This window comes from Sus scrofa, chromosome 15 (assembly GCF_000003025.6).
Source record: "Sus scrofa isolate TJ Tabasco breed Duroc chromosome 15, Sscrofa11.1, whole genome shotgun sequence".
Classification (NCBI taxonomy): domain Eukaryota; kingdom Metazoa; phylum Chordata; class Mammalia; order Artiodactyla; family Suidae; genus Sus; species Sus scrofa.
In genome coordinates, this window is record NC_010457.5 from 133,940,442 (window position 1) to 133,953,640 (window position 13,199).

The 13,199-nt window shown below is 42.6% G+C and overlaps 1 protein-coding gene across 15 annotated transcripts in view; it reads right to left on the minus strand.

Moving 5' to 3' along the window:
- The window catches only part of USP40 (ubiquitin specific peptidase 40), an 82,033-nt gene extending 69,611 nt beyond the window's left edge, over window positions 1-12,422 (minus strand). For 12 of the 15 annotated variants that reach the window (XR_002339426.1, XR_002339423.1, XR_002339429.1 and 9 more), the window contains exons 1-6: window positions 11,875-12,422; window positions 10,970-11,187; window positions 8,311-8,378; window positions 6,499-6,612; window positions 4,002-4,166; window positions 1,838-1,984 (exon numbers count right to left, since the gene is read on the minus strand). Coding sequence is in view for 7 of the 15 variants with exons in the window: in XM_021076208.1 (XP_020931867.1) it covers window positions 1,838-1,984; window positions 4,002-4,166; window positions 6,499-6,612; window positions 8,311-8,378; window positions 10,970-11,168 (693 nt within the window). In the remaining 8 variants the exon portion in view is untranslated. The remainder of the gene's footprint in view (window positions 1-1,837; window positions 1,985-4,001; window positions 4,167-6,498; window positions 6,613-8,310; window positions 8,379-10,969; window positions 11,188-11,874) is intronic. The other 3 variants (XR_002339427.1, XM_021076207.1, XM_021076209.1) reach the window with 2 other exon arrangements.

The window sequence follows — 13,199 nt, forward strand, 5'->3', positions numbered from 1 at the left end:
TACCTGATGAGGGCGCCCCCCTCTAACAGGGCCTCTTTCCTGCCCCAGCCCTGGCCTTTCACCTTTCACCTCCGCCTTGGGTGCAGTCTCCACTTGACCAGCAGACACACAGTTCTCATTCACTAAAGAACCAGAACTCAGAGTTCCTAACCTGCAACCTAGGGACCTGTTTCAATGGATCCGAACTCTCGAAATTACATGAAAATTGTATATGCGTATGTATTTTTCTGGAGGGAAGAACTACAGCTTTCATGAAACTTGCAAAAGGGTTCTAACTCCCCAAATGTTGAGACCCATTGATTGGGGTTTTACAGTTACCGTTCCTAAAAGCAGATAATAAGATATTTTGTTTTAGTGCCTCACTTTAAAAATAAAACACTGGAGTTCCCATCATGGCTCAACAGAATGAACCTGACTAGCATCCGTGAGGACGCAGGTTTGATCCCCTACACGTTGCTGCAGCTTCAGTGCAGGCTGCAATCACAGGTCAGATCTGATCCCCAGTCCAGGAATTCCACAAGCCAAGGGATGGCCAAACAAAACAACCTCTCTCTTTGGGTTTCATGATGGGGCAAAGGCTGGATGGAAATAAATAAATACTAAACAATATAAAATTCACTCTGGTTTCAAATCCCACTGTGAAAGCTACAGGCTTGGCGTTTTTTTTTTGGTTTTTTTTTTGTTTTTTTTTTTTCCGCATTCTCACTTACAATCTCCAGGATCCAAATCAATACTGTGTGCTATTCTTTGTTGGAAAATGCAATGCTGTCAATCCTAGGATTAGTGCTATCTCTCTGTCACAGCAGAGTATCTGCAAAGATATGTCCTTTGTGGTAGCTCCTTAAGTTAGGGCTCAAAAACCTCTGGTTGAACTGAGTCAAGGTTATCACGTTAATGAACAGTCAGTCTTATCTTCTGCTGGCAGTGACAGTTCCTACTGCAGATAATCGCAACTGGGCTGATGCCATATTGCAAAAGAAATCAGTTGCTTAAATCCTGCCCTCTTTTTATCCTCTATTTTGCTTTGTTGTACAAAGAGAAAACCTAAAGTATTCTGTCAAGCCCTTCAGTTAGCAAGTTAAGCATTTTCAACTGGGGGAGGAAAGGACATATTTGCTAGCATCAGGGAGAATACATAAATATAAAGATACTGTAAAATAACTGCATATGCTGAAAATAAAGAAAGTCCTCTATTTTCATAGTGGTAGACCAAAAAAGAAAAGCTCAACCAGCTTCCTGGATGGCAGAAATAAAAACACATTGCCTCTGGAGTTCCTGCTGTGGCTCAGTGGTAATGAACCTGACTAGTATCCACGAGGATGCAGGTCTGATCCCTGGCCTTGCTCAGTGGGTTTAAGGATCTGGTGTTGCCGTGAGCTGCAGTGTAGGTCGCAGACACAGCTCGGTCCTGTGTTGCTGTGGCATAGGCTAGCACCTACAGCTCTGATTGGACCCCTAGTCTGGGAACTTCCACATGTTGCACTGCACATGCGGCCCTAAAAAGGCAACACCATCCTCCAAAAAAAAAAAAAAAAAAAATTTCCTTCTTCCTAATTGTAACTTGCAAAAAAAAAAACAGGTTTGTTTAAAAAACGCTAAGGTACAAATATATTTTTCTTGGGAGAGAAAGAAGTTGAGAGAACTGTTGGGTTGAAAGCTTAAAACAAAATTCTTTACTGTAAAAAATTATAGTATATATAAGGTAAATCTTTCTAATCCTTAGTACTAAGAGCTTCATGTGTATCTCTAAGACTTCATACAAGTGATTTCACTTGACAGACCTTCCTGCACCAAGCTCCACGTGGGCACCCTCAGAAAAGGCAGGACCTATCTTTACCTTTGCTGCTTTAACCAGCTTGTCACAAGTTCCACAGTGGTATAAGTTGTCATAGTCAAAAACTTCCTCTTCTACATACATGTTCCAGAGGGCATCTTCCAAACTTGATACATTCTTGACAGCCACTGTGAGATCTAAGAAGTCTTCCTGAAATATACATGAATATTGAAAAAACAATTCCGCAGAGGTTCACAAACATATCAATTCATCTATACACTGAGAAAAATCCGTTATTTTTTTCTAAAACACTGTATATATGAAGGTATTAATCTCTAATCAGATACTGTGAAATTCATAATAAATTATTCTTTCTAAGCCAAACTAGAACTTAGGTTCAAATACATGAGAAGCCAGTTTCCGAGCTCACTGTAGAGGAAATATAACCACCACTGGACCCAAGAACTGAGAGGCACACAGGTGCAGGGTCTATCAGTGTTGTTGTAGTCCTGGCTGACACAGCAAGGCCAGGGCGGACTCTAATGTAAACTGCTCCTCGTCTTCTGCTAGAGCTGCTCTAAGACACCAAGGACGTTGTAAGAACAAAATTATTATTCTGAGCCAGGACAGAAAGTTGAAGAGGAGGGGGAGTTCCCATCGTGGCGCAGCAGAAACGAATCTGACTAGGAACCATGAGGTTTCGGGTTTGATCCCTGGCCTCGCTCAGTGGGTTGAGGATCCGGCATTGCTGTGAGCTGTGGTGTAGGCCTGCAGCAACAGCTCCGATTCGACCCCTAGCCTGGGAACCTCCATATGCCGCAGGTGTGGCCCTAAAAAGAAAAAAAAAAAAGGAGGAGGGTATTCTGCAAAATGAGGGTCTCCACCAAATTCAAGTTGAATTAACAACTCATTTCTAGTAATAAACAGTTAAAATTTGACAAGTTTAAAGAATATTTATAGTTTTTGTGTGTGTTTGTGCAACAAGCATTACTTTAAGGGACTATGGGAATTCTAACATAACAGCACTAATTAATTCATAGTAGAAATATAAAGTAATAAAAGTGACATTCATATATGGTTTAAAATATATATATATGAAAAGTTAAAGCATGTGATTTATAATCTGCCTTCATATACACTGTTTTGAAATTCCTCCATAAATTATTACATTATAGCTGTCAATCACACAGTAATTCAAAGACATACAACATCTTAGTTTTTCCAAACTAGGCTGGCCCAATCTGCTATTAGCACAGGCAATAAGAACCAAAAAGTATTTTTTTTATGTCCAATACTTATATAAAAAATAGAAAAAAGGGAAATATACATATATCTTCAAAAAAAGGAATTAAAGCAATGTTTAGAAAACTGCATTTAATTTTTTACTCAGTCAATTATAGAAAACTTCCCTATCTTTTGTCATACAGAAAAGATTTTTTTTTTTTTTTGGCTGCAACCATGGCATGTGGAAGTTCCCGGGCCAAGGACTGAACCTGCTCCACAGTTGCAACCTGTGCCACAACTACAGCAATGTTGGATCCTTAACCTGCTGAGCCACATGGGAATTTCCAGGATTTTTATTAAAGGACACCTGTTCAGTGATGAAATCATTTGCTAAGATTTGGAGTGCAAGCAGTGATTATTATATTTATATGAGCAGATTTCCAACGAGATGAAGTGGGCAATCTCTGTCATGACAAAGACTTGAAGGTTGTACTAGTTTAAGCAGGATTATAATAGCTTTATAGAGATATGTAATATACAAGCATAAATACATACATACAAATGAACTTTCTGAGGGCCATTAATAAATTAAATCCAATATTTACTTATAGATGTTGGTCAATTTAAGCATTCCTCAGTATTCTCTATTTTATGACTTTCCTAATTAACTTTATAATATTCCAACCACCAATCATGATGGCTTTTTTCATGAGGCCCAGGATCTCTACCTGTAAACATCCCCCAAATCTACTTTCTAAATATTACAGCACTACAGAAAAGACTAACATTACATCTTAAGATAGCTACTTCTTTCAGTTTGCATGGAAAAATCTGGATTATAAATTCGTAATCTGAGTGTAGTAAGAGCACAAGAAAAAAAGTGATAAAAAAGTTATTTCTAGTAATAAACACTTTAATCCTCACGTGGCAAAGACCACAGGTTTAATTACATGAATTATAATGTATGATTTAACTTATTACTAAAATACTCTTGCATATTCACCTGCTTTTCACTGACATTCTTACAGTCTTTACAAACAACCTGGTTAACAATGGTTCCGTGATACAGACGATTGATGAGGTCATGGCCGGAGGTCCCAACTAAAGAAGTTTCCAAAGCACTAAAGAGAATTCGATTCAGTTCCTGCACATCATGTTGCCTCATTTCCTATAAAACAGGTAACTTTTAAATGTAATTTTGTGCTTCAAATTTTTAAAAACAGAGTTTTAAAGTGATATTAGTTAAAAAACACAAGATTTATCTAGAAGTCCAAAGGCAAGGATGGCTAAGCTAAATGAGCCGAGAGCAGGGTAAGAGATCATCACCTATTTTTACTTTTACTACAGAGTGAAAATACAAACAGGCAGTGTTCACTGTGTCCACAGAATTCAAGTGACTGCAGAGAGCAGGTGCATTTACTCTGCAGGAACCCATACACATGGCCAGGCCAAGAAGGAGGGAGACGGAAGGAACTCAGCAGGCCCTGAGCGGACCCTCGAACTGGCAGCCTAAGCACAGCGGAGCCTCACTTAGATCAGAGGGACTGGTGAGCACCCCGAACTCTCAACATTTGAAAAGAACAGTATTTACTGCTTCAACACATAGACCAACTGAAGCAAGACTGACTGATACGGCCTCCTTTAATCTGCCATGAGTCATGCAACTGTGTGTGAACAGACTAAACTACTCCCAAAGAACCATTTATAAATCAAAGAGGAGAGCCGAGCAGTGACTCCTGGACTCGCACATGGATGCTGTGAGTGACTGTGAGAAGAAAGGCCGAACGGAGGTCATGGCACGAACGGAAGGTGCGGGAGGAGAGCAGTGAGGGAAGACAACTTTAAAGGGAAGGTTCAAGTGAAGAGGAGCTGACAAAGTAGACGAAAGCTGGAGAAAGATGTGGGACCCAGGATCTTCTTGATTTTTAACATACAAGCACCAGATGATATAAATTTCTCTGGTATCACTGGCTCTGATGGACAGAAAACTTGTAGAAGTTTTCAAGCCTTGTTTCTGAACAGCCTACATTTGGCAAAGTGCTTCTGAGACCCTCTCCACCACAGCAAGTCCCGTCCCAGAGGGCTTCCTGCAAGATTTTATCTAGAAATAAATAAACAGGTTTTCACAGCTTTAAGAAGTATGAAACCAGCAACTTGGTAAAAGCTCGTGATCAGAGCTAAAGGGAAAACTATCAACTGGTGACTAGATTAAAAAAACAATCAAACAAACCAAATAAACGCTGTGGCACATCCATCCCATAGGATATTATCTGGCAGTAAGAAGTAATGGAGTGCCAATACAGTCTGCAAGTGAGCTGTGACAACTCTACTGAAAGCGAAGGAAGCTAGTTTTCCTATCACACATCACATGATAACCAGGTACTCTGGGGAAAAGGCACGGAGGGTGTGTGTGTGTGACTGCTAATGTGTTTGTGCTTCCTCTGGGGATGGTGAAAATGTTCTGAAATTGACTGCAGTGACGGTTGGAGAACTCTGGGAATATACTAAAAGCCCAGTAACCTGCACCCTTTCAAAGAGTGAAACGTGGGGCATACGAGTTGTAGCTCAATAAAGTGGTTTTCTTTAAAACAAGGAAAGAGAAAAACCCTAACCACCTGCCCTATGCCAGGAATTCAGCAACACCGTTTAGGGAATGCATGCTAGCCCCGTGTACTTCCTTCCAAGTCCAAGCTATACTCTTTAACCACACAGCACGGTCCAGTTAATCAACGTTCTTGGTTGGAAGACCACAGTTCGTAGTTTATTTCTGAGGACAACATAACTTTGACTTTATTCTGCGATGGTCTCCCATACCCTTGTCTGTGCCAGAGTATATCCATTCCATAAAAAAACACAGTCCTGGCTGTGATTTTACACAGCTCACAATTTATCGGTATTGATGACACACGTCTGTACTTGTTGCTAACATTTCATGTTTGTATATAGTGGGATACTCTTTAGGAACTCAAACAGAAAAATGAGAGAAAGTCCACACACAGCAGGATACAGGATGAAAATGAAGAGAGTCAGGACAAAAGCAGGACAGGGAAAATGAAAAGACCTGCCAAGAATGGTTTCACTGTTTTGCTTGAAGCAAATGTTCAAATCAAGAACACCCAGATTCAAACACAAAAGCATGTCATAAAGGCAGACTGGATTTTTGCCAGTCAGCTCTTTAATGTGATTAGCAGTTTGCTATAAAAACGGTAATTTCCATGTACTAGGTGTTAGATCTCAACTAGACTGTCTAAAGGGTTGAAACTGTCAAAATCAGCTTGTATACTCTCCCTGTATCCATAACCCTTCCCCCAACCCCAAATCACACCCATTCATAAAGTCCTACATACAGCAAGTGTCTAAAAAATCCATTTCTGGCTTGTCATTATCTAGTATCAGAAGCAAATATTTAAACAACATCTTGAAAGGATGTTGGATAATGTGATTAAGCCAGTGTTCATCCGATTGCTGGTAATTTTCCATGGAGAAGCTGACCTTCATACCTCATTGCTGGTCCATCCAAAGCTGTCAGTGAGGTCTGCTGTGGATGCAGCTTCCTGGTCCAAGAGCAGGAGCTGTGCAAACAGCCGCTGTAACTGTAAAGGTATGATTCGGACCTGAACGAGAAACAAATGCATTTCTATATGAAGTTCTTCCAACGCTGGCTGGGGCTTTTTCAAAGAACTGCATACTAGTTTTCTCAGATCTCACAGCACACTTAGTTCATTCAGGAGAAAGTGAAAAAGACTGTCAAGGGTGAACTGAGATTCAGCTTTCTCTGAAAATTCTAATACAAGAAAAAATTTAGCTATCTTAAGTTTTCCACCTTCTAATAACCACCCAACTGATCACAGACTGACATTAACTTGTTTCTAATACTTCTTTCTCTAAAATATCTCAGATACAGACATACTCCAGGAGGCATTTTCTAGTCACAAATATTTCACAGAGCAGGCTGCCCCCGCCTCGCTTTCTTCCTGCCAGGCCACGCCTGCTCCCATCCCTGTGGTGAGAGCCTGGCCAGAAGACTGGATGCAGGTATCTAAAGAGGCTAAATCTTGAGAAACTTTTATAGCAACTCTGTATTGCCCCTTTTTTTTTTTTTTTTTTTAGGGCCCCACCTGTTGCATATGGAGGTTCCTTGCTCAGGGGTCAAGAATCGGGAGCTGTAGCTGCCCGCATATGCCACAGCCACAGCCACATGGGATCCCAGCCACGTCTGTGACCTATCCCACAGCTCATAGCAATGCTGGATCCCTAACCCACTGAGCGAGGCCAGGGATTGAACCTGAGTCCTAATGGATGCTGATCAGATTCGCTTCCACTGAGCCACGACAGGAACCCCATGTATTGTAATTTTTACTATATCCTACAAAAGTATAGTCTGCAACAGATAAAAAAAAATAATTCGCAAAAACGAGCTCATTGCCACACAGGTTGCTTGAGAAGCACTGGACTGGATTACAAAAGACTCCCATTAAGAAGTACACATCTCAGGAGTTCCCATTGTGGCTCAGTGGTTAACGAATCCGACTAGGAACCATGAGGTTGTGGGTTTGATCCCTGCCTTGCTCAGTGGGTTAAGGATCTGGAGTTGCTGTGGCTGTGGTGTAGGCCGGTGGCTACAGCTCTGATTTGACCCCTAGCCTGGGAACCTCCATACGCTGTGGGTGTGGCCCTAAAAAGACAGGAAAAAAAAAAAAAAGTAAGAAGTACACATTTCAGCCTGAGAGCAGTAAACGTCTGAATGATGTTTAAGCAAAAGAGGAAGATGATTAGATATCCATTTATAATAAACCAATTCCTTACTCAATTTATTTCCAAGGTACCAAATTAAAAGAATACTCGTCTCTAATTTTGTTTTTTTTTTGGATGCTCCTGCAACATGCGCAAGTTCCTGGGCCAGCAATCAAACCCAAGCCACAGCAATGACCATGCCGGGTCCTTAACCACTAGGCCGTCAGGGACCTCCGAGGTCTCTTTTTTGTTGTTACAAACAAGTGCATTAAGTGGATTTTCTGGTAGGCTAGAGTGGACAACTGGCAAATACCTCCTTAGTGGAGAGTAAGGTATGTCTATAAAGCAGCAGCAGCAGGAGCACTACATTTGGAAAAGTAATTCTTTTTGGAAGGGAAATTCCATTACCAACAGGGTATAGGCCAAGTCATTTCTAAAAATAAAGATCGTATTTGGTAAATAATAAAAGTATCGATTTCTATGAATAAGCAACTTAATTCTTTCCTTAAAATATTTCCTGTACTCCAAAACAAACAAACAAACAAACAAATAAACCCTTCAAGCCATAGATTTAATACCTTTGCATCAGGCTTATCCTTATCCTCTAATGAACCGAGCTCCTCTGGGCCAAGAGAAAACAAAGCTTCTAAACAAAACAGTAGAATCAGAGATGTAAATGACATTATTTCATTTCTGAAAACTGTTTTAGAAAGCTAAGGCCACCAGTAAGTAAATATCAATTAAAGATTCAAAAATACGATCATGACAATAATTATATCCTTACTCTATGCATTTTCTCCCTGGTAACATCATTTGTAACCACTGACTTCCAAGTGGGAAGCTAAAGCTTCAACACGGAAGATCTGTAAAAGGAAAATCATGCGTATACGAACTGCGACTTCGGAAATCTGTGATGTCACAGTGGGTCCCAAAAGCCACACGAGGAATATTAGGAAACATACAGCACACACTAGTGTCACATATGTTCATTTACAAGCCACATCCGAGACTTCCAACCATTCTGTCATGAGAAGGAACACATTTAACTCTAAGATTACGCCCTTTCCTTTTTCGGTATGAAAATCTTTTTTGAGGGGAGCAAGAGATGGTGGCGACCTTACCTGGAAAAATAAGTTGGCAACCCGGGCTGGTCTCCAGGATTGTTTTATAAGTCCGTGTCTAGGCATGCTACCCCAAGGGGAATATCTGAATCATGTGGGAAGTCTGTATTTGAACAAATAGGATCTCCTACTGGGAGACTCTGAAATACTCCAGGGAGAGAAGGGATGGCACAGGCATTGTCTCCCACTGAAAACCATCACTCCCTTAGCGATTTTTGTTATGTTATGCTCCTTCTAAGTGCCCAGCAGGAACCGGGAAAAATCTGCATGAAAGTTATAAACACAGGAGTTCCCATCGTGGTGCAGCGGAAACAAATCCGACTAGGAACCATAAGGTTGCGGGTTTGATCCCTGGCCTCGCTCAGTGGGTTAGGGGTGTGGTATTGCTGTGGCTGTGCTGTAGGCAGGCAGTTACAGCTCCAATCTGACCCCTAGCATGGGAACCTCCACATGCCACAGGTGCGGCCCTAAAAAGCTAAAAAAAAAAAAAAAGTTAAAAGCATAAAGGCTAAAGCATACAAATCATATAGGAACTTTAACAATCATCTCTCATTACTCTCAGCTATACTGAACTGGGGTCTAGCGGAGCTGAATGCAGTTCTACTCCTTTATACACAATTCCAAAAAGCTCCAAAAATTTCCCCTCAGTTCTCTGCCAGTCCTCTTCCTTTCCAAATTATACCTCCCCTTCAAGCATCAGGATCATGCTGAGCCTTAAAAGGAATGCACAACCCACGTCAGTCAACCCACGTGCTTGGCCAGCCAACTCCTTTGCTAGAGGAAGAGGGCCTGGGGCTTTCAGCCCTGGTCTTAGTGGTGCTCTCTGTGACCTGGCCACCTTCCCCATCAACTGCCTCCTTCAGTCTTTTTAAGGTTATTTTTCTACTTCTAGTTGCCCTTTAACTTCAATTATATTAAAACTGGGAAAGATCTAATCTCCCTAGCACCTGCCTATTCGTGCTGAAAACTTCCAAAGATGGAATTCCTGAATGCATCAGGGAGTTACTTTTATGAAGGGGATGGAGTCAAGAACAGAAAACAACACTCTTAAATTCCACAAGCAATTCAACCCATCAGGATGGCCCTGGGAAGGGGTTAACACAGTAATTATACACTAAATCTCTGGAGGCAGGAAGTCTTTCGAAACCTCAAAGCAACAGAAGATGCCAGAAAACCTTGCTCAGTTTGGTAGTGGGGAGGGGGATGAGATACTGGACACAGGATATGAACACATGTGGAGAGCTGGGCTACAGTCACGGGGCTTTGCAGCTGGGGCCCCAATCAGAGCCATGTGAAGACAGAGGAATGTTCACAGGGAAATCTGGGGAACAGAGCTAAGACCCTTGTGAAGGAAGCGAGTGCCGAGATGGGATGGGACAAACGTGTAGAGAAACAGGAGGGGCGAGAAATCAAGGGCCCAAGCAGGTCAGAGTGGCTTCCTATAGGTGGTTTCTAGGAGAGCCCCTCTATTCTTACAGCAAATCTGCCTTTTAACTGAGCTCCTTTGAGTGGCTTTGTGTTCCCTGCACGTGGTCCCTTACTCAACATCTTAGCTCTCTGGAATTCAGCACCTCCGGATTCTAGAAAGGTCGCACGAAGGCGGGGTTGTGTTAACATTACATCCCCAGTGAAGTCTGGGACCCACAGCGTTAATCAAGGACTTCATATTCCTGTAACAAATGGATGACTAGCCACCCAAATGAGAGAATTAAGACTATAAACAGTCTCACATCAGGTCAGGCTCTGAGGCCACCCAAGTTCAGATGCGATCAGGACGTCCGAGTTTTCTGGATTTCAGAATGGCAGACGAATGACCGCGGACTGTATAAATACTGTAACTCTGGTATAAGTGTTATTACTTTGGAGAAACTCAAAAATACAAACGGTTTGACAATAACGAAGGCTGGCACTCATGAAAGACTGGACTTTAAGTTGCATTTTAAATCACAGGAATTAATCAACTTAAACTTCTGTGGAATTACCAATTTAGCCACAACAGACATATACTGTGGAATACATGTTTAAAATACTTTGTCTATTTGTGACTTTTGCATAATTAATTACATGTAGAGATGTGGGTACGTATTACTAGCCAAATGCATGTAACATAGCATACCTCTGAATTCAGGTGTGAAATGAAGAGTCTGAAGAAGGGAATTGAGGTAACAGGTTCCACCCTGATTTCTGATTCCACTTAAATTGGTGAATTCTCTAGGAGCAGATGGCTCCAAAGTTTTGGTCTTTAATTTCTTCCCTTTTCCATAATGATTATTTGACACACTGGAATAGTCCTCTTCAAATAGGTCCCCAAACATTGTGAAACTAAATTTTACCCTTAAAAAAAAAAAATGACATGTTATGTAAAGGCTTTTATTTTTAAAACAGAATTTCCCCACCTCTCCCTGTCTTGTACTTGGGATTACCTATTCTAAGTCACTACTAAGAAAGCAGAGACAGTAGTTTGCGCTTTGGAGGGAGCAAGATCAAAATTTTTTCATCCCTGCTCTGCACTACCTGTGTGATCTTTCAGATTACTTAACCTGAGGTTTTATAAGTGAAATGAGATACCAACTGTCATGCGGGATCATTTAAACAATCAAATGACAATAAATAAAAGGCACTTAGGGTACAAGGATTAGCCCCAAATAAAGGACAGCTGTTTTTTATAAAAAGGCATATTGACATCACTACTGAAAGAAGAAAAAAAAACCCTCAAGACACCTAATCTGCTGAGAGGGCAAAGCCAATCCTGGGTTCTCAGGGACTGGGGACCATAAATCACTTACTAAAAATCTCTGCTTCTCACACTCTTTGTACCAGATTATTGGCACTTAAGTTAACAGGAACAAATTAATCTTTATAGCAGTTTAGTCCGTGGTCCCGAAGCTGGGGAGCCGTAAGGAGAGTCACTGGGGGAAAAAACCACTGCCATTAAAGCCACCGAGCCTAGAGGGCATCCCTGTGTATCCGGTGACCCCAACATTAGCTCTGGGGACCGAGAGGATCCGCTCAAGATCTCACCTCGAAAGTGGAGGAGGGTCTCTTGGAGAGGAGCAATGCAAAACGCCTAGCCCAGTTCCTAAATAACAGGAAGCGCTGAAATGCTATTATTTTCTTCTTAAACCCGTTCCCCAGAAAAAAAAAACAAAAACACCACACGCAAAAAAAAAAGAAAAAAATGGAACTTGGAAAGTGTAGCCTCGGGCGCGTGGTCGTGATTCCTGTCTCGCCCACTCCACGGTCGAGGCCAGGCCCTCAAGCCCTCCAAGCCACTACGGAGCCCCGGGCGCGAGGCGGCAGAGGCCCCAGCGGACGAGGAAGGCAGACCCGACGCCAGGAGGACGCCGCGCCCCGTGGTCGGCCCGGGCAGCTCCCGCCTCGTCCTCCTCAGGCGGTGCCGCTCTTACGGGCCCTACGCCTCCCTCGTCCCTCCCAAGACCTCTGGCCGCCGGACCCACTTACTGCCTAAAGCCCAGACCCCCGCCCCGGCCAAAACTCCAAGCGAAAAAACTCCCCACAACCGGACGCCGCCATGTTGGCGTGGGCAGCTCTCCCGCGGACCCGTGCGTGAGGGATTTATGGAACGCGTGGACTACGTCTCCCAGGATACCCCGCGGGGCACCGGCCCGCCGCGCGGGAACTTATGGGCAATGTAGTTCTTTTGCTCGGAGAGGGGGAGAGTGGCGTCGAGAGGGCTACGCTCGCGTCCCTGTCTGCTTCGTGGTTCGCGGGTGCGCTCGGTCTGCTGGCTACTCTTTCATTCACGTTTTAAAGTTTATATTTACTTCTATTCGCAACTCATGTTAGTTGCGGTAGAGTATGCAAAGATGGCGTGTGTTTTGGCTGGCCTAATGCACACGTTATTTAAACTTTGGAAACACTTGTGTCGGGCTTCTTGTTTGCTGTGCACTTTCGAAGACATTTTACAGATGTATTTCTAGGGAAAAATGTACCGCATAACTTTGATCATTTATAACATCCTCAATGTTTATTTTGTCTGCGCCGGCTTTCACACGGAAGAGTACACTAAGAATACCTCCAAATTACCCTATCTTGCCCTCGAGCATGTTTGGTGGACTATTTCAATAGCCTGTTTAGGCTCACATGGCTTCTCCCCCGCCCGATCCAGCCTCCATCTGGTAACGAATGAGGGAGCTGGGGAGAAAATCATTTTGACTTCACCTAACAGTTTGAGAGTTTGAGAACAGCAATAGTGATAGATGAGGTTGAGAGGCAGGAGGCAAGGTGAATACCAGCCCAAGGAGCTGGTATTTAGAACATATGAGGGGCATTCTTGTGGCTCCTGATATTCAGAAGTGTCCGTAGGGAAAGAACTGGAGTCCGGG